The following is a 21,560-nucleotide window of genomic DNA, read 5'->3' as shown; positions in this document are numbered from 1 at the left end:
TCTGCTTTATTTTTTTATTTTCTTTGTATGACAAAGTTCAACACTGGGAATTAATGGAGAAAAGAGCAAAAACTTTTCACAGCAGTAGACAGGGAAATCACAGAAATACTTCCCCTTATAAAATGTTCAAGATTGAGGATTTTTGTTTAATTGTGCTACAAAGCTTTTATTGCCAACAGTTAAGATGAGAAAAAAACAAAAAAGATAAACCACTGTATCATTTTTTATGCTGCTAGACTAAGTGTAATCCCAATTTTAAGTCCTACAACTTCTGCAAAATTCATAGCATTTTTTTGTCAAGTACTGTGCCTTATATTCTTTTCATTACACTAGAAATAGGCTTAAGTGCACCTCATGCTCTTGCTCACCTCATGCTATGTGATAATGGACAAATAAGAATCACATTGAATAGTATTAGTGAAGCTCATGTCTCAAGCTTTGCCTTTGAAAGTGTCTGTGAAACTCCTTCAGGAGGTTTAGTGCCTATTGTGCAGTTGTCATGGTTCAGGATCTAGCTGTATGCGTTAGTCAAGTCCAGACAACCTTTTAAATGCTGTATGATGTAAATATGTATCTAAACTCATGTAAATTCTTGAGGATACAGGAATAATTGAAAATCATACCTTCTTGGACTAGTTCTGATTTAGAGATATGCCAGAAATGTGTAAAGAAAACGAAAGGTTATCCCAGAATAAAAAACAGTGTGAAGGACTAAGGATATAAAAACAATTAGTGGTTGGCTAATTACATGCAATTTTAAGTAGAAGATTTTAGTGGACATGTTTAAAAGATTAGCTAATATAAAGTTTATGAATTTGAATTAATTTTAATACAAAGTCTTAAGAAACTATACAGAATTCCTTTATAAGTCTGTCAAAACATGCATAATTAAAGGTTGATTTGCATCTTTGATTGAAGATAGAACAAATATGGATTTAGGAACTGACTGTAGGGATAAGCCATCATTGTACTGAAAAATAGCGCTGTGCCAATTATAGGGTGCAAACTAAAGAAAAGGACCAGAAGCATTTCCTTATTTCTGATTAAATTCCTTTCCCTCATTCGCTGCTCATCCACTGCTAAGTTTATGCCTTTGGAATGCAGCAGATTGCCCCAAGTGTTACGGGTTTGGATGTTTTTCTTTTTAGTTTTCCTCCTCTGGGGACCCAATGCTTCTGGGGTCTCATGTTTCCTTGACAAACTGCACGATTTGATAGCTGGTTCCTGCATAACATATGCAGTTTATAAGAGCAGTGCATTCTTTTGCTCTCTGTAAAAGAAAATGAAGTCACTAAAAAGTCTAACAAAAATGCTGTTTCCCAGGAAATAAAAAATTCTGCCTCTGTGTGTGTGTGCGCTTGTGAAGTTTAATAGTTCTTAAATGAAGTGATATCTTTATTGCTATAAGGCATACATGTATTGCAATAGCTTTCATTATTTTGGAAGATGGATGTGTGAAGAAAGATAAAATAAAGAAGATAAAAGTAATGTTAGGTTGAATGGAAAATATCTGCATTTCATTTGTTTAAAAATATGCTATTAAAATGCATTGTGCAGTTCTTCACATGTCAGCCCGGACAAATGAAGCAAAGATGCCATCTTCTTGAGAAAGCAGGTTCTCAGGTGTATCATATTCTAAAATGTTTCCTCGCTTCATGACGATGACCAGGTCTGCCGTTAGGATGGTGTGAACCCGATGCTGCCATAAAGAAAATAATACAGAAGTTCTCATTATGATAATTCTCACTGCAGCTTATTAATGGGCCTAATTCAAAGGCATACCAAGCTGTGAAAGGTTATCCTTCTTTACAGTGGTATTTGGAGTAGGTCTTTGTACTGTATCTTTAACCTGAAGAGATTTGCAATTACTTTACAGCCTTTGGCATCAAGCCTGAAAATCCTTGTGCATGCACTTCACTTTTGGTCAGCTAATTGCCATTATGGACAGCACAGCTCTTGGAATAAATCCTACAACATCACCAAACTGCATCTTCCCCTTTAGGAACTATGGGTGACAAACATCCTGGTAATTCCTGCACTTGCAAGTGGCTTAGCATCCTGCTCCACTCCTTGGTCTCTGTACCCTGACTGATCTGCGTCTGTCTTAGGGCACTCTGGGTCTGCCAACTTCTGCAAATCAATTAGCTCCCTCTGAGATTAAATTTGTGTGTGCTACAGGCCCCACAGGCAACAGGAATGAAACCAGGCTGAGTTTGATTTCAATGTTGTTTGAATATAGCCTGTCAGGTCTAGACAGGACAAGCTCTTAAAGTGTGATATTTTACTATCAGGCCAGGGATTACTTTATGGGATGGATTCCTTTGACGTAGAATCATGGAACTGTTTGGTTGGAAAAAACCTTTGAGATCATCAAGTCCAGATGTACCTGTCTGCTACTAAACCATATCCCTGAGTATCTCGTCTACCTGTCTTTTAAATATCTCCAGGAATGATGACTCAACCTCCTCCCTGGGCAGCCTGTTCCAGTGCCTGATAACCATTTCAGTGAAGAAATTTTTCTGATGTCTAATCTCAACCTCCCCTGGCACAACTTGAGGCCATCATAGACATGATAGATTCCATGCTAGCTGCCTGTCTAAGTTTTAGTTAAATAGAATTAGCATACATAATCATGAAATTAAACAAACCCAGGAACAACTTAATAAACAACTTCATGCACTGTCATCTCAGAAGCTGTGCAGTAGAAAGAGATTAGAGTGAAAGGAAACTGAAGCGGTAAAAATAACTACCAAAGAGCCAGAAGTCTTGAGAACAATGTGGACTGAGAAAGTCTACTTGTGAGTCTTCACCAAAGTGGTGAACAGGCCGTCCTCTTTGAGGAGTAAGTTTGAGGCAGTGTCACATTCAACAAGAAAGCCCTCAGAAAGGACTAGGACAATATTGGCATCCAAGATGTGAGATACACGATGCTGGAAAAAAAAGAGAAGAAAAACAGGTAGGTGAAGGGAAGATCAGGCATGAATAAGGAGAGAAAGGAAATGAAGCCAGCTCTGTGAGAAAAGGTAGATATTAATGTGTGCCTTTTTGCTTGAGATACCAACTTTGGAGAGGCTAAGCAAAAGAAAAGTGACATTCCAATCAGAAGGAACAATACTGAAAATGTGAATGGCATGTAACTGAAGGAGAATATGCTTACTGCTAGCACCTTCAGCATTTACACATCCAAGAACCTTAGAGCCTATTGTAAATGAGCTAGGTTAAATGGTTTGCCTGACAGAAACTAGTCACTGGCAGACTTGAAACCAGAATCCAGGAGGCATATACTGTAATCTTTAACCGCAGGACTAGATTCCAAACAAAGCAAATGAAACAGCTGTTGAATCATGGGTTTATCTCATGGATAAGATGTCTGTTAAGTAAGCCTGCCGTCACAAGATGGAACACTGTATATGTGTGTACGTGCATACACATACTTGTGAATACTTGGAGAGATATATTGAACTTTTGGGCACTAGAAGTGGCAGGAAAGCAGGAAGAAATATCATAGACCCTTAGTTGAACAGATATTCATTTCTGAGCAATTCCCATTGATTCCAATTTTTAAAACCTGTATCATAAAGCCAACTTTTTATTCTGAAAGTAAAGACAACTCAACTTAAGAAACTACACCTACAAGCTTTTGAAATCTCAGCTCCTTTTATAAATTACTGCCATTACTGTAGATAATATACGTTCATAGACTCCAGAGGCTAAATTCAAATCTAGACTTTGATGAAACTTTCAATAATGATTTAACCCATGGGTTTTGTTTCAACTTTTTGTGAAAATGGCTTTAAATTTAATTGGAGATTGTGCAGATGCTGAAGTTCCCTGTGAAGTCCTTGTTCAGACCTAAGTGTTTTAGCTTGGCTGGCTTGTAAGATAGTGCTTACTGCAAAATTTCAGGTTGATAGTATGTATTCCAACTTGTTCTAGTATCTGGGAATAGTCTGACCTTGTATTTTTGTTTTATCATTTGCTGGCTTCAGTACTTACCGCTATTGTTACGACTGTGCGGTCTGCAAAGGCTGTCATCACAACTTTCTGCAAAATGTTTTCCTATCAAAGGAGAACACTCACTTCAGTTACTTTATCCTTTTACATTTTAATTCATGTGTCTTCAAGCACATAGGAGAGGATCATATTCTATTCTACCTTTGGTCTGCACACCAGATTCTCAGTAAGGAAATGCCACACAGGTGAAAGCAGGGATTTTCTAAAACATTTCATCTTTTTTTCCCCTCACCATAGACATCAACCCCCCAAACACATCAACAGAAAATAAACACAAAATAAAAATAAAAAAAAAGCTCTCAGTTTTCTCTGTTAAAGAGATCCCACAGCTGATATTTAGGGAAGCTGATGCCTCCCCTCATAGTAATCTCTTAATCAATGGTGCTAATTGCCATACTCACTGTGGCCATGTCAATAGATGCTGTGGCTTCATCCATTATGAGAATGCTACTCTTGCGGACAAACGCTCGGGCCAGGCAGAAGAGCTGCCTTTGCCCTACACTGAAGTTCTCTCCTCCTTCTGTCACCATGGCATCTGCAATAAAATCAATTACTTTGAATGTCACACCACTGAAATGCTGTATGTTCCTATAGTAAGGACCCAGTGATTTCGAGTGGGCAACATGAAAGCTCTGCTGGTGCACAATACCAGGGTCAAGCAGAATCCTTGTAAAAACCAATAAATATAGTTTTATCTGAGCACTGGAATGGAGTGATGCCAAAAAAGTGATCACAGCTTCTTGGAAAAGAAGCAAGGTATCATTAAGCAAATAGTTGCCACAAATAGCAAATCTGGTAGGCTGCAGGATAATATCCTAGTAATATGAAATACACTCAATATGGAAGGAAATATCCATGTTGCCTTCATGAATCAGATCTGAAGTGATAAGGAAAATCCTCTGTCAGTGTTCTAGACAAGAGCTACAGCTCTGCTGGCAAAACTAGATTCTACTAAAGGATGGAAGGTAAAACTGCTCTTTTTTAACTCTTTGGTGACTAGTCACCCTACCATTGCTAAGGTGCTGCAGGATTTTTCTGTGATGAGTGGCAAATTAGACTACTCTTCAGCTATTTAGTAAGAATGTTCTCTCTAGCATAGAGAAAGAGTATTCATTAAGTGCCTGTCAACTCCTACATGATTGTTCAGAGTATAAGATCACATCTTTCTGTTTATGTGTGTGCACGCTCATGCATACAAAATTAATTCTCCCAGAGAATTGGTTCAGACATACCAAGGCCTCCTGGCAACGACTTGACCATGTTCTTCAGCTGAGCAATCTCCAAAGCTTCCCAGAGTCTATCATCAGTGCACTTGCATTCTGGATCCAAATTAAAGCTGCAAAGAAAATCATCACGGGAGTCTTGTTACTGCAATTACAGTCTATTCAGGTCTTCTTTGGCATTGTGTATGTCGCTTGATTTCCCTGGGACAGACTGTGTAGGCAGATAGGACTGAACTAGGAAAGTTCCGTCCCTTCCTGTTCTACAGCACCAATCAGAAACACATCATGCAATGTTGCTTGTCACCCCCTGATCTCACACACCTACCGGATAGAGCCACTGAACAATATTGGATCCTGGAGAATAATGGAGAGTCGGGAACGGAGAGTTTGAAGAGGCAGTTTGCTGATGTCTATTCCATCAATCACTATCCTCCCTGTTAAAAACATCATGCAGAAATATGTAAGCGAATTGCACAAAGCATGTGACCTGCAGGTAGCAGATAGAAAGATCTAGTGTGGGCTGGACTACAGAGGATGAGACTGTGTGTCTCTGTGATCTGTCGTATAAACATGAGGAAGGTGAATGTAAGTAGTAATGCAGGTCAGAGGGAAGCCAGCTTATAAGAGATAGTATTGCCTTGCTCTCTTTCTCCACCTCATCGCCCTCCCCTTAAAGGAAATATGTGGATTCCATGCTATGTGATTAATGATAGCACCAGAAGGATAGCTTATTATGGGGTAACCTGAGCTTTACAGCCAAACAGGACAAGAACAAGAGCAATTTGTGTAACTAGCCATGTCCTGTGTCCTTGACTTTAACAGTTTTTCTGTTCCCCTTGACCTTAACAGTTGCAGAAGATATTTGAGATTGTGTGCAATCTGTTGTACATAATATATGTATGTATCTGCAACCCATACATCAGGAGCCAAAACCCGTCCTTTGAACTCTAGAAGGAATGGGATAGCATCAACTTTTTAACTTCTTAAAATGAGGCTGATCAGAAAAAGGCAATTTAATTCCATTCATGCTGGTTCCTACAGGTCAGTTCCATTTGAATATTTGGTTGTGAATTAGCCACATAGTGTTCTGTTAGCGTAAGATTACTGGAAGCAGTCACATTAATCACTCCTTAACCTAGTAGTTCATTCCCCTACAAGAAGTTGCTGCAACAGCTGGGATAATTGGTAAAGTAAGAGGATTTTTCTTTTTCTAGTCACCACTTCAGGTCAATGACCATATGGATCTCATCTGAAAACCTGATTTATGATGTGCTGCATGTGGCAACTGCTGACATTCAGGCAAGGGAGAAGGGGGAAATGTACAAGAGAATCTGGTTGGCTGCTCTATAAGTAGAAGAGGGTAAGAAGGACTCTTTTCCCTTGAATTCTCAAACAAAAGCCATGAACTGTAGACCCCACTGACTTCCTCTGGACACTGAAACTTCCTCTGGGTTATGGAGAGTGAATGGGCCAGGGAAAACTGATTGAGGATGTGGTGAGGGGTTTCATCAGGCTCATTTCTGCCGTTTCCCTGTGGATTACTTCACTGGGCAACTGCACTCCTTGCTGGGAAGTACTTAACATTAAGTTCACCAGTTCTCTTTCTCAACAGTGAGAAACTAACCCTGAACTGGCAAATAAATGGATACTTAAAATTGTGCATATATGTCTCTTCTGTCATTCCCAATTGTCGTGATACTGCATTTTGTAGGTTACTTTGTGTGGCCCTATTCCATTGAAAGACTTAATTCTGACCTAGCTAGACTATCGATAGTCTTATACTTTTATGAGATGGTCAGTAGAATCAGGATTTCGATTGTAGCATGCAAAGTCCAATTGTTTTCAGACTTTCAGAAAGTCTGGATCAGGTCATAAGGCTTCAGCATGAGACATCAGTGGTTGCATAAACTTAAGCAATTCTTTTTTTCACAAACGAGGACATGAAAAAGGGTTAGCAAAACAAGAGGTGCACTAATGAGAGAAAAAAATAGTATGGTGTGCCTTGAGGATAGGGGAATGCATTTTTGATAGAAAGCGGAGTACTCAAAGAAGAGCAGATGAGGAGGCCTAAGGAAAAAAGGTAAAATAGAGAGGATTTGGGAAACCAGAAAAGTAACGAGGGGCAGCCATGCAAGACAGAAGAGAAACGTGAAGTAGTCTGAGCAGAGGGCAACAAAAAGGAAACACTAAAGAACAAAGAAAGAAGTGAGAGTAGGGCAATAGAATGGAACACATCCAAATTTGAAGAAATAACAGAGACGTAAGGAATCAAGATGTACAACATGAATGAAATCTTGATTCCAGTACAACACGAATGAAATCTTGATTCCAGTAAAGTTATTCAAAATCTTGTTGTGTAAATTTTATTAAAGCCAAGATTCCACCTAGATGTGGGCCTGCATGGAGGACAAATATGGGTCCAGCTGTTAGAGAGAGAGATGTGCACAAAGGACAAGCAGATCTCAATTAAAAAAAGACTTGGGAATTCCCACTGGAAAAAATCAAGGATACAGAAGGAACAGACAAAGAAAAGACACAGAAAGAGATTGAAGTAGAAGGAAACTTCAAATTGGCCATAACCATGATTATTATTAATTAGCACTATATATATATGCAGGAACCCTGGTCATTAATCCAATACCTATAACTGTAAATAAAAATATGCACAGAACCACAACAAAAGCAAGTATTAGCTGCATTAGGTTTACTTAACCTCCCACATTCCACTGTGGTTTTCCTAGCAAATGTTCTATGTGCAACGGCTAAATGAGAAAGACGGAAATCTTTGAAAAAAAAGATTACTTTCCTGTAGGTTTCTGTATTCCTGCAACAGTACACATGTATATGTATTATAAATGCCAGGGTGCATACCAGTTCATGCCAATGAGCTCGGAGAGCAAAATGCTACAGGAGTGAAAACATAGCAAAATGTTTCCAAAACTTTTAGCCAGTTTCTGCTGTAGCTGTGGGAAATCACAATAAAATACAAAATAAATATCAAGGGAATGGATTTGTTGAGTTCTAGTTTCTATTCTGCTAATATTTTGACAGCTATCAGAAGTTAATACAATTATCCTTTAGGGAGAAATTTAGAGTCTCCAGAGAGTTGCAGATTTTTTCCTCCTATCTCAAAAATGACATATTGTTTTGTCAGAGTATATGCAAAAAAAGGATAAAAAAACTTAGAAGTATAATCTGTGCGTAACATTTCCTGAAAGAATCAAGTCTTACTCACAATAGGACACTTTGTACTTTGAAGGATCAGGCATAACAAGCCCCATTCTAATCAAGTATCTTCTGAGTCAGAGAGCCAGGATATAAACTATCAAAAAGTCTCCTTGCTTCTTCTGAAGAAATAAGAGAGGAACAGGTCAGCAGTGACAACATACTCCAGTGAAAACTAACCATCAAATATGTCCACCATTCTGAAGAATGCCAGAGACAGGGATGACTTGCCGCTGCCAGTACGACCACAGATCCCAACCTGCAAAAGAAAGCAAGATGTTACTTATCAAAGGAAGTTATAAATCAGTCACAGTCCTGGAAAAGCTGGACTGGAGTGTCCTACTGGTGAGTAGGAAGGTCTTTCCCAATGCCTGGTGGCAGACATCTAGCAAAAAACCCAAAACATCACAGCGACCATGCTCCTATTTCTTGCCTCTCAGCATCATGAGGACTTGTCCCAGGAACATATTTGAAACTTCAGCATTTTGACCTAGACTAAATGACATTTTATGCCGAAATGCGAGATATTCTTGCATTTTTACTCAATTCCAGTTTGGTGGTCATCTAATGTCATATGGCCACAGAGGCTCACTCTATGTAGCGGAGATGGAGTTGGAAAGAATTGGGACTCTCAGAAGCAAAACTGATCCCAACCAAGAATAAGATGTCATCAGTGGAATTTCCTAGACCCTTGCCTGGGGATCTCAGACAGGACCATCAATATATATAGCTCTCACTGCAAGTTGTTGCTATTCTTGGTCTTCTGTCACCTTAGAAAATAAACAAAATAAGGAAGGATCTGTTCCAGAATGAAGACAATAGGTAATTGTTTGACATGGTACCTTTTGTCCTGGTTTGATATATGCCTTAACATGCTTAAGAACAGGCTTCAGGTTGTTTTCATATCGAACGCACAAATTTTCAATCTTGATTTCCCCCTCCTGGGGCCAGTCTTTGGGAACTTGAGAAGGATCTGAAACAGTTACAGAAAAACAAACCAAAAACAATGCCATCAGAAGGCCACCTTTTATGACTTTCCTTTTCCCTCCTCTCTCTTTCTTAAGGACCTTCCTGAACTGACTTAAGAAATGGAGTCCCAGTTCTTTGTCAAGAGGGAGCCAGGAACTGCCTGACAGGCACATTAGCACTTAGTTTCTGGATCTCAAAATGTAAGATGCTAAAGTGGCTCTTGACACCAGAATGGGGAGAAGTCAAATGAGCAGAGAAGAATGTAATGTCAGCACAGTGTTAACATGTTTTTTTGGTCAGTAACCAGCATAGGAAGGGCAGTGCAAGGAAGAATGCTGTTACTGCTGGACAACATGAGCTGTTGACATTATCACAGGTCATATTTCATCCTGATTTATAAATACACAGGCAGGTTTTGCCTTGTCAGACTAAGAGGCTTGGCTTTCCGGGGAAGCTTGATGACCTGCAAGTCTTGCCCTTTAAGCAATTCTAAAATACCAGTCAAAGCCAATTTGAAATATATGGAGTACAAACACCAATGTGCAGTTCAGGGAAGAGTTGCTGAGGTCTGATTGCTACTGGGACCCTGTCCCCATTTGCTGCAAAGATCAGATATTTCAAAGCACATCACTAATGGTGTGCTTCTAATATTTATCCATATATTTGTTTTCTGTATAGCTACATGGAGGATTTGTTCATCACATCTATAACTGTGCCCTGATACTTTCTGATTTTACTACAGGGCCATGCTCTGTCTCCCTGGCATTTGGTAGAGGTCTTTTTTATATTGACTGGCATGGGCTACATATTTCATAGGTGCTTTTGGCTATTGTTGTCACTCAGATTAGTTGGAGTTCCTACACATCAGTGAGAACAGATTTTGATCAAAGAGGTGTATACATATTGTATGACCAAGTCTACCATGCTTTCACATTACCACATTAAAACCAAAAAAGATACCCAAGCAGCCATCATAGTTCTCCGACTCCATGTTCAGGAAGCTGTGTACTTTTTTTACTGCACCCATCTGCACCTCCAGGTCAGCCAGATTCCTCACCACCCAGTTCAAATAGTTGGTTATCTGCATCACAAAATGAAAACAAGCACAGGGTTCAGCCTTCTGTCTATTCATCTACCTGTTTATGAATAAAGGTTGGATAAATTTGTAAAAGTCTTTGGCCTGACTCAGCACAGTGGGTCTCTTATTGGCAGTACAACAGTTCAAGTCTCAGAACAACAGCATCAAATATGCAATAAGCCAGTTGTACCCCAGCACAAACAACCTTGACATAGTAATTTAGTGCTCAATATTCTGGTCCTTGTTTTTTGAAGGAGAACTAGGGAAAGGTTGTACCTACAGTCTGAAAATGTTACTGATTAAGGGAATCTCTTGTTCTCAGCATCTAGTAGTCAGTACTGAAAGGCATCTTCTTTAAACACACCAACACAGAAAATAAAATGGAAAGGCTGTTTGGAAATATTACATTTCCTAATCTTTCAAAGACCACATCTATGGATTAAGAAAATTCACTATTTGTGAATACATTGAAAGGATTTGATGGGTATTTAATTTCTGTTTCTGTCTGTGTGTGTTTAGGTACTTCATTTCTCTCTGTGGAAAACTTGAGGTGGTTTGGCCTAGAAACAGATGATTAAAAATGTATTATCAGCTCAGTGGTATTTCCTTCTTGGTTTTTGTTCCCATTTGTAACAAAAAGGATTTGATCAATAGCAAAGGTATCACTTGTAGTAGATAATAGTTGGTAATTAGTTGTCTAACAATACCCAGTAGTTTAGACAAACTGATCTCCAGTCAGGACTGACTATTTAAGGCTGAAAATTGTAAAGCAATTTCCTAAACATTTCCTAGGTTTGTATTTAAGTGCTCATATGAAAAAGAAAAATTGATCTTATCAGCGACAGTTGATTGCCAAGCACCTTTAAAAATTGAGACAATTTACACATCTGCATAAAGGTTTAGAAAATTAACACAGTGAAAACTTCCTATACACAAATATGTTCGAGAAAGATTTTGCCATTTATTTGTGGGAAATTGCTGAATCTGCCAAATCAGAACTTTATTATGAATAAATCACCCAGCTCCACGTTTTCTCCACTAACCTAATACGGATGCAATAGGCATAAAATAAATAATTTTCACTGAGATACCTCAATAACATTTGTTGTAAATTTAGAGGATTTAGTTGCTTACTTTATCCTGAGACAGAGTTAGTCAAGGGAGTAGTATTTCCTTCATTGTTCAACTTTTGAGTCAGGAAGTTAACTGAATGGGTATGTTTGCAGAGACGTACCAACATTACTAAACACTCTGCAGAACTGCTGCTTGGGGAGTAGCGGGCTGTAATCATAGATCAGGCAGATTTGGTAAGAGACCCTGGCATCTGAAAGGCTCCACACATTATTTCAACCTTCAGTTGTGCAAGGGAGTTGGAGTGTTTATACAGGGGGAGAGAATGAGTTTCTGGATGTCTATGGTAAGCACAATGTTGTGACAAACTTTTTGCTCTCATCTAGGTCTAAAAATTATCCCTGTCTTAGCACCAAGGAGAGATGATGCAAAAACCTGTGTTGGGGACATAGGTAACAATCGAGCTGCATTCAAAATTTCATCAGTGTTATTGCGGGGCAGGAGAGAGACAAGTAATAACTTGGTGGCTACAGCATTTTTTGCTCTTCTATGCCAGACTTCAGTACATGGCTAATTTACACTAATGATCTGTTTGCAAACACAGACTAAATACAAAGAAGCCAAAGATGATGCAGACATCTTGGTGCTTCCAAATCTCTGCTAATGAAGCAGGATTACCAGGAATATTTTCAGAGTGAAGTTGAAGCACTGGGACTGATCCTCAATTGCTGGCAGATTCTTGCAGTGCTGCAACAACAGCACAAAGGGAATCTAAGGCCACTCTAAGGCAACTGTTGAGAACTTTCTGTTGTAACCATGGGCTCAGCAGCATTTACATGCAAAGCTGAATCTCAATATTAGCCCCATACCTATATCTGCTGCCCATACCAGCGCCATAAAGCAGCCAGCTTTGTGCCATGCCAGCTACAATTTCAGAAATTCTTCCTGCTATTATATTGCTGCTATTGTCCCTACTCTCATGGTTAATTTAGTTGTATATCTGCTCTTCGTGGTGACCATACTCACTCTATGGTCATGATGCACTCTCAGCCTCTCTTACAGTCTACCACTCTAAAACACAGTTTCTTCATGTCCGAGGTCAAATAGCTCAGTGTTAATGATACAGTCAAAATGAATCGGCTAGCATGTCACCACAATCTCATTGTTCCAAACGCCATCTCTTCTGCTTTCCTACTGCTACTCATCACAATGAACCATGCCTACCAGCCCCAAAGAGCCTAATCCCCAAATCTGAGCAGAATTTTGTGGGTAATATTTGGCATCTGAGTAATTTCCCTCCAAAGATAGAACTAGCATTTCTGGTTCTTCAGCAATTATTTCATTTGTTCTTTGGTTAAATATTACCAAGGTTATGACAATCTGTGGGATAGTAGTTTTTGGCAGGTTCTGCCATATACACGTGGAACCAACACTGTGTTGTGCAAAACAGAATGCACAGCAGGTCCTCTTACGCATTTTTAATTTTCCTGCTCTGCCCGGGAGCATGCAGGGCCTGGGAATAGTTGTGTTTTTTTAATTGGCTCATAAAACCTGAAGCAAGTCCAAGTTTCCCTGAACTCTCTCAGCTTTGGCTGAAATCCATTATTTGCAAGATTGGGTTTTTTTCAAGATTAAGAAAGCTGGAAGAAAACCACGTATATCTATTTTGAAGAATATTATAAAATTAATACATTGTTCTGAAAGTTCTTATGCTTTGCCTTGGTACATACCGTCAGAGCGTACAGGAGACCAAGCCCCACAAACCCAGAGTTAAGCCCTTCAGCGATGAAAGTGACAGCTGCAGTAAGAACTATACAAGCACCGAGGTAATCCTGGAGTGAGAGAGGGGGAGACAAGATTCTAGGCAACATTAAAATATATCAACAAATAAATGTCTTCAGTTGCAAAGCAGGTTCACTTTACTGAGTATGATTTCTGTAATGATACCTAGTCCTTAATTCTGGTTTGTTTTTCCTGGAAAAGGTCAGGAGTTTTGGTACCCAACATGAGGCACTCTAAAGAAGCTTGCTGGACACAAGTGAAACAGGACAGTATTTTGTGCAAATCCAGTTAGGGCAGGGCATCTCAGCGTGGCCAAACCCAAAAGAGCAGTTATCATAAAATCTAATGAGCTCATAAAAAAAAACCCAATCATGAGAATGGCAAAATGGTGACAACCCAAATTCCTACCACTAAAACAAATCCTGTGTACTCTATTTCAGGTCTTATTAAACATGGGTCTGCCTCCCAAAGAAAGAGAAGTATAAGGATTTTGGTAGAATTTATGCAGATGACACACATGTTTTATCATCACAAGCGGGCAGATTGACATACACTGTCTACATCATGCAATGGAACACTGTGCATGGTGAGGGCATCCCCAAGCCTGCTATACACTCACTGCCTGCGGTGAAACAACGCATGGGTATTGGTAGTGTGGACTCTGAAAGCAGTACAGCTATGCAGTTGTGGTGCTGCAAATGAGCTACCAACCCTTGCTCCTGCCGCAGCACTTTGAATTTCATAGTGACTCTGTGGTTTATACCTGGAGGATCTCAGGTCTGTTGCACGGAGATGACTTGCTTTTAGGAAGTTGCTGTGTGGGCTGCATTAGAAAGATCTGACTTCTCACAAGCTTTGTAGGAGCTTGAACCCATCTTGATGTGTACCTCAGTTTTGAAGCAATTGCCATGTGATCTCATGTAGTTGTCAGGGTGCCTAATTCATGAGACTGCTGATATTCCCACTCTCCCACTGCTCCCTGCATTATATTTACTTTGGATTGCTGGGTTAACATTTTTCATCCATTTTTTTTTCCTTCTGCCTGATAATATCTTGCCTGGAATCTTTCCTTCTGAGATTTGAAATGAAGGCTGCCTAGTTCATCTTTCTGTAAAAAGTGTTGATTAGCAGATGACAGATTCAAACTTAAAATCTACAGGGAAGTAGAAACACAATAGTCTTGACTTTCCATCAGCAGCTGGGAGTTGATATTAAACCTGTAAAGGTTTAAGTGATAGTAATACTACTGTGCCATCAGGCAGAGCTAAATAAACTCTTCCTTGGAGTGACCACGTTATTTCTAATGCTATGATGAAGCGATATTCATTCCTTATGTAAGCAAGTCTAAGACTGTGAGACATTAGCAGTCATTGCCGCAGTTTATTCCAGTATTTTTTGCTGCTCTGTTACTTATCTGTCTTTAATTTGGAAGCAAGTTCAGCTTGATCTTGGATGCTGTAGGAAGCTGAAAGCTTTCTGCCTGAGGGAAAGTTGTGCCATCATAAGAAACGGAGCACAAATTTGTTACTCTGCCAGCATACCAGGAAGTGAAGGTAAGGGTATAGCCTTTGAAGTTGAAGATTAATCACGCTGTTACTATTTATGTCTAGTAGAATTAGGTCATTGTTCTGTTTATTCACTGCTCTTTTAGTGTCAGATGAATAAGAAAATCACAGTGATTTTTCTTGCTTCTTCTTGCCTTGCAAATCAGGGAACCTCCATGTATGCTGTCCCTGGAGAGCCCCCACAAAAGCCAAGAGCCCATCTCACTGGCACTGGCTGCATTGTGTTCTACTGTCATTTGTTTTTCTGTTGAAGTCTAGTTCTGCCATCTTTCATGATCTCAAACAGTACTGTAAATCACACCATATAGGCTCACAGCTGCAGTAAGGGTACTGCAAATGGGGGCTCTAAATCACAGCTGTGCAATAAAACCTGTTGCTGGAGAGATATCTCAGGACCTGGAACCTCAGCGGTGCCTAGAACAGCCCTGACAGAATGATGGTACAGTTCACAAAACTACTTAAAAGTCATGCTCTGCTTTGAAAGTAGTTCCTGCTGTGGCAGATTTGCAGATGTTGCACAGTAGTAGAGAAAGCCTTATTTCAAGTTATGTAAATGTTTGTTCTTACACTCTCTTCAGACACTAGACATCACAACAGCAAAAGATGAGGGAGACTAGTATTTTCTTACTCCTGGCCAAGAAAGCTGAAAAAACCCTGTGGGTTTAACATAAACAATCCTGATCTATTTTAAGAAACAGTGTGTATAATCTCATTGCAAGATTAATTCTCGTTATTATCTTCTTTGCATCAGGCAAAGTCTCTGTTTGCTTCCAAGGTTTCAAAACCATGGCTGGGACTAAACTGAACGTACCGTCCTGACCTCCAGCCATCTGTTGGCAGCTGATAGAAATAAGTAGGCAATGTTGTTCGTGTCTGTCAGTTCCAGCATACGTTGTTTAAATCTGGCTTCGTGCCTGCCAAGAGCGAAGTTGTTATATTACAACACATTACACACTCATACACAAAAGGTTGAAGCTGCAAGCTCTCCTTTCTCTCCCCTCCCCCCAGACCAAAAGGCTTTGCTCTTCTGCCTTTGCCAAACTGTGAGTTAAAAACTCTTCCATGAGGAGCCATACCTGCTGCCAGTGCTCTCCTTAACCAGGCAGAGCTACACATACAATGGGGAGCATACAATTGTTCAACAAGCGATTATATTGGACTAGATTTTGGACCAGAGCCTGTCTCCTTGAAGAGATTGCAATGCCAGGGTGCTAGGGATAGGTTTTACTTCCCAGAGCATATCCACTTTTATAGCTATGCAATGCAGCTGCTGCATCCTTCCAGTCATCTCACAGGTGAGCACTGCTGTGGCCCCTCACTTCCACATCACAAGCCACTAGCAAGAGCAGACGGCTGACCTGTCAGCTTAAAATCTGATTTCAGAAGTTATCTGGCCAGCTGCAGGAGGAGTCTTCAACAGGAATAACATCTCTAAGGTTTCAACTGATGTAGACTGCAGATTGATAGGTAGATCAATACCTTTCAGTTACTCAGCCAGTTACACACTGGCTAAGCAACTCAGACAGCTACAACGAGGGTGAGTGGAAGGATATCAGAGTGTCTGTGTAAAGACACTCTGGGGAGGGAGGGGAAGTCTTTGTTGATGTAAGTGCATTAAATTTGTGGTGCCTTGCAGTATTTTAGGTATGACCTGCAGTCAGATGGAAACCATTTCACTGTTTAACATTCTACTGTCTGTTAAATATCCTTACTTGAATAAACTAGCTCTGCTTCATTCAGCAGCTTATCATCTGTTTTATCCTGGCAAGCTCCTCCATTTCAAAGTTAAAGGGCCCTGCTGTGAAGCACCTGTAATCTCTGTTCTGCCAGAAACAATTTTTTTCTTTTTTTTAGCTTTTACCACTGATAATTTATTGCCTGCTGCACAGCTTGTAAACATAGCAAGCACCCTCCCCAAAACAATTGGTAACAGTAATGACGCGCGAAGAAACAAATATGCACTGAATATTCTGCTCATCCATCTTTCTGGCAGCAAAACTCCTGCTTTCCTAATGGAAAATCTGACATGCTCAATCTTTATCTTTTCATCCACATCCAGCTCATCTTCTGGCCAGTTTCAGACTTTTATCCTGTCAGATGACAAACAGCTAAGGTCACTGAAATTACATTCTGATCCAACTGTGATACTTTGTGGTAAGTTATGTGAGGATCTGCTGTATTTTACCCTGGAACATACTGAACTCAAACTGAATGACTAACAGGACTGTCGTAAATACAAGTTTGCTGACAAAAAATCGCTAGAGGCTTCAGGTTTGGTTGGCAGTAGAGCACAACAGGAAAACAAAATGGCTTAGATTAGCTCCAGAGATTCTGGAAAACTCACCTTATCCTTTTCTAGGGCTGCCTTTTGCTCTCTGCCATCCAAGCCCACTTTACCATTTTGTAAGGTAAAGAGAAGCTGAATGACTCCGAAGAAGAGCTAAGCTCCTTCATCTTTCTTAGGAGACAACATGATGAAAGGCCACTGTGAACCTCTCAACAGGCAGCATTCACTGGCATCAGGTCTCACTGTTTCGATACATTATTCTGGTTGATAAAGCTTGTTTAAACATTTCATACTGACCACTGGCTTACATCTCTTCAAAACAGCAACATTTTTCTTGCTATGCCACAGTCCTTATCACAGCACTCTGAACTGATATCCTAGGTCCTAAAGCTAGCTTGGAGTGACGAAGCAGTCTTAAGCTGATCAAATAGATGTGTAAATAGCATTGCAGTGATATCTGCACCATTTGAAATTCTATAGTGTACAGAATGAGTGTGTGTTACACTTACTGGGGAGCCACGTCAAGCTGGCAATCTGACAGAGTCATGCCAGCTATAACACAATGAATATACAAGGAGAATTTGGACTGTATTTCATGTAGCAAGTAGAGAAAAAATATATGCATGGAAAGTTGGAAAAACTATCTGGATCCTATGGAATTTATTTTTCCATTTTGATTGACAAGGCTATGGTTTAGAATATGAAGATCAAGTTCTATTCTGCCGTACTTTTCTTGGAATATCTCCCTAGCTGCATACTGACTTTCAGCTGGAAAGCACTATAGTGTTTCCCTGCCTGAGAAGTGGGTTAAATACAGAAATTATTCCAGGGAACTTGGATAGTGCAGCTTATAGGATATATCAGGGGGCTATGAAGGAGTGGGGCTGGCCTGGCAAAGTAGAGTTCCCTGCTGTCCTGGTAAGGCATGGTTAAACTAGACACCTTACAAGTTTAAACACTCTACCCTAAGAAAGCAATCATCTTTAATTCAGTGAAAAAACAATGCAGATAAATTACTGTGTTACTGAAAATGTGCACAAGTATTTAGTGGTGTGGCAAAGCAACAGGAGAAAAAAATCTCTTCCCTTTTTTGAGGTGGACTAATTAAAGTCCACCAAATCCAACAATTTGCCCTCAGACATGCTCAAGAAAACTGTGTGGGCCAAACCCAAGCCTCCCTCTGACCATGTGTTTTACAGACCTGAATGCTCTAATGGTGGTAAGCCCTTCAGCTGTCTCAGAGAAGTGACAGAGTAAAGGTAGCTGGGTGCTGTCATCAAGCTCCTGGAGGTCCCTGGATGAAAGGCAACAGGTAGACATTACAATGTAAACATCTCCATCTACAGAAGCTTTACTGCATAACAGACAACAACACTTCCACGAACTATATTTTGATCACAGCTAAGCTTCTGTTTGTCCCACAGCAACAGTGACGTTATCACATTTCTCCTAGATAAAAACCTGCTGTAGATTTTAGCCTGATCCTAATTGCCTATTATTCTCAAACACTCTGATTTATTAATATAAACAATGTAATTAACTTAAATCCTGAAAAGTTGATTTTAAAATTTATAGGATGTTATTGCAGCTCTTACATCAGATATAAAATAATTTGTGTATCTGTGTATTTGCAAGTTTATCTATTTTACTGGAACTTTAACAGCTGGCTTAACAATGAAGGTGACTTTCCACATACACCTTGCCTCATTTTGTGTATCTATAAGTACCACAACATTTGCTGAATGCAAAACACAACAGATTAGCAGACCTTCTATTTGTATTGTTAACATTATCACAGTGGTTGAAATAGAAACAGCACTGACAGAGAAACAATATGAATGAGAAATTTCCTCAATTATTCAGCAATGGTATTTTCAAGACCTGCACAGAACAATGATATTCAAGTTTAAAATGTTCCAGTCTCCTGAAACAGGAACATTTTCCAAACCACAGAGACAAATATTTCTTTCTTTAACACTCTGCCATTGGCATAGCAGCCAGTTGTATAAACAGAAGACAGGTCAGATCATTAGATATTTAAACTCTTTATATTAAAATCCTACTGTATTTTCACACTGTATTAGATAGTCTGGGAGAAAGAGCTGCTCCACAATGCTGAGTCTTATAGTATACAGAACTGAATTTGTTGCTTACGTTTTGATGATAAATATACTGTCTTTCAAATTTATGACGGAAAATACACAGAAGCTTTTGAGAGATGTAATGGAAAATACAACAAAGTCAAACTGCTGCAAGAAATACTGTAAATATTTGCATTTCTAAAAATTAGTGAAGCTGATATGCCTTTATAGTACTGCAAGCAAGTAAGTTATAAATACTGTCTGAAGCTATTCCTTCATCCTATGTTTACCAAGACAATTTTTTTTCTAGAAATAAATTGGATTTATTAATCTTTGTTGTGGACTGAAAGAACACAAATCAATCCAATCCTAGATGCAGCATAAGTGATTTAAGAGAGTTTGATTTAAACAGATTTGAAAAAAAGAAGAAAAGCACTTGCTACTACATATTTTCCCAGAAAACTGTAAGGCAATAAAATGAATGAGATACAGTTGTGGACTTGCAGAAGATCAGCAAGTGCAAAAACAAAGAGTGCACATCTGTGTGTATGAGTGCTGACTTATGGAGTGATCAACTTCTTGCTAGCTTGTATGGTATGGCTGTTGGTACAGCATGAGAGAATACAATCTTTGGAGACAGATGGAGACTTTACCCTCACATATAAAATCACATAGATAAACTGTAGTATTTCCCTGTGTCCTAAATTATCAGATTTGGCCTACTCCTGTATTTTAAGTAAGAAGTTTAAACAGTGTGCACTGCTATGTGTAGCAGGACAGGGTAACATTCAAAAGAACATAATGCATTTAAGGATTAAATTCAGGTCTCCTAATTCCTTAGGCACCTTGAGACCAGGTGCACTGCCATGTACAGCACTGGTTTGGATACCTGCTGGGGAAAGAACAAGGCTTCTGAAAAATCTCATAGAATTTAAGCAAATTATTTCATAATTAAACATCTTCATTTTTTGAATTTTGATTACAGGTTTCTTATGAAAAAAAAAATCTCCTTGAAAATTCTGAGGAAAGCTGATGAAAAGTAGGCTAAAGTGAAGCTATATTATTGATACGTGCCCCTTCTGTTCCGTTGATTTAAGGGGAATGACTGATACAATTCTTTCTCAGGCTACATAAAGAAGAGTATTGTCCATGAAGCCAACTGTACTGGAACACTCACCATGACTGTTAACTGGATACTAACAAACAGCAGTTAATGCTTTACCACATATATACACATATATCTGCAAAGATAAGGCCAGAAGTAACAGTTGCTAATGATGGTGGGTTATTTTGGTCTCCCTGCATGTCAGCAGGCACCCTGATGGGTACTCAACAGAAAGTCAAGTAAATCTAGCCAGAAATCTGGCTTATAGAAAAAAAAAAGCATGAGAGATTGAATGCAAGAAAAAAACGAATAGCTTGCTTAAGGTAGCTTAATAAATTTTATAATGGATATAGTAAATTTAGTAAATTATATAGTGGATTTAGCACTAGAAGCATGATTCTAAGAAATCATGTCACTCTTTTCTGGAAAAAAAATTTTATTCTTTATAGCTAGCAAACCATTCTGAATACGAAATGCTTCTGTACACTGGAAATGACTTTCTGTGGAGTATTTGCCCCAATATGAAGAAAAAACTGTGACTAATATTAATCCAGAAAGTTTTTTTCTGTTCTCTGCTAAAAATCAAAAGAACAAAGAGGAGCTTTGACCAGATGAAGACTGGTTCAGTTGATTAACAAACTTCATGGTCATGTCCTTCTGTAGCCAATAGTATACAAAAGTGATGTTACTGGTGTTACTCCGTCAAACACCCCATTTGTAGTGAGGTCAGCTGGAAACATCCCCAAAGGTATGTCTCTAACTAATACCTCAGGATCAAAAGCAGGATGCCATGCCCATTTTCCCCATATACTAGCTCCTATAATCTTACATTCCTTCACATTTCTTATGTACAATCTTTTAGGAGACATTTTCAGGACCATTTTTTAATACATACTTGGAAGCAACTCTGAAATATTTCTGGATGAAATAAAATGCTATCCCGAGAGGCACAAGGGCAACAAGGAACCATGGAGTGGCATAGGAAATCATTCCAATGGCTGACAGACAGAGTAAGGTGGACCGGGTAAGAGACTCCAGGGTAGGAGGGATGTGCTAGAGTGAAACAAAAAACAAACATAAGGCAAAAGGCAATGGTACTACCATGATATTCCTTTTCCTATAGAGAACCAGAGGGAAAGTGTGGCATGTACCACTGTGGA

General features: G+C 39.3%; 1 protein-coding gene across 1 annotated transcript in view; it reads right to left on the bottom strand.

Moving 5' to 3' along the window:
* Positions 1 to 21,560, bottom strand: part of ABCC9 (ATP binding cassette subfamily C member 9) — a 73,805-nt gene continuing 52,245 nt past the window's right edge. The window contains exons 30-41 of the mRNA XM_069862723.1: positions 21,296 to 21,453; positions 18,416 to 18,508; positions 15,739 to 15,841; positions 13,311 to 13,412; positions 10,392 to 10,512; positions 9,305 to 9,435; positions 8,643 to 8,721; positions 5,563 to 5,671; positions 5,247 to 5,350; positions 4,416 to 4,549; positions 3,997 to 4,059; positions 1 to 1,699 (exon numbers count right to left, since the gene is read on the bottom strand). Coding sequence (XP_069718824.1) covers positions 1,562 to 1,699; positions 3,997 to 4,059; positions 4,416 to 4,549; positions 5,247 to 5,350; positions 5,563 to 5,671; positions 8,643 to 8,721; positions 9,305 to 9,435; positions 10,392 to 10,512; positions 13,311 to 13,412; positions 15,739 to 15,841; positions 18,416 to 18,508; positions 21,296 to 21,453 — 1,335 coding nt within the window. The 3' untranslated portion in view covers positions 1 to 1,561. The remainder of the gene's footprint in view (positions 1,700 to 3,996; positions 4,060 to 4,415; positions 4,550 to 5,246; positions 5,351 to 5,562; positions 5,672 to 8,642; positions 8,722 to 9,304; positions 9,436 to 10,391; positions 10,513 to 13,310; positions 13,413 to 15,738; positions 15,842 to 18,415; positions 18,509 to 21,295; positions 21,454 to 21,560) is intronic.

The sequence above is a fragment of the Phaenicophaeus curvirostris genome, chromosome 1 (genome assembly GCF_032191515.1).
Source record: "Phaenicophaeus curvirostris isolate KB17595 chromosome 1, BPBGC_Pcur_1.0, whole genome shotgun sequence".
NCBI lineage: Eukaryota > Metazoa > Chordata > Aves > Cuculiformes > Cuculidae > Phaenicophaeus > Phaenicophaeus curvirostris.
The sequence above is the reverse complement of the archived record's forward strand: the minus strand, read 5'-3'. Positions and strand labels throughout refer to the sequence as shown.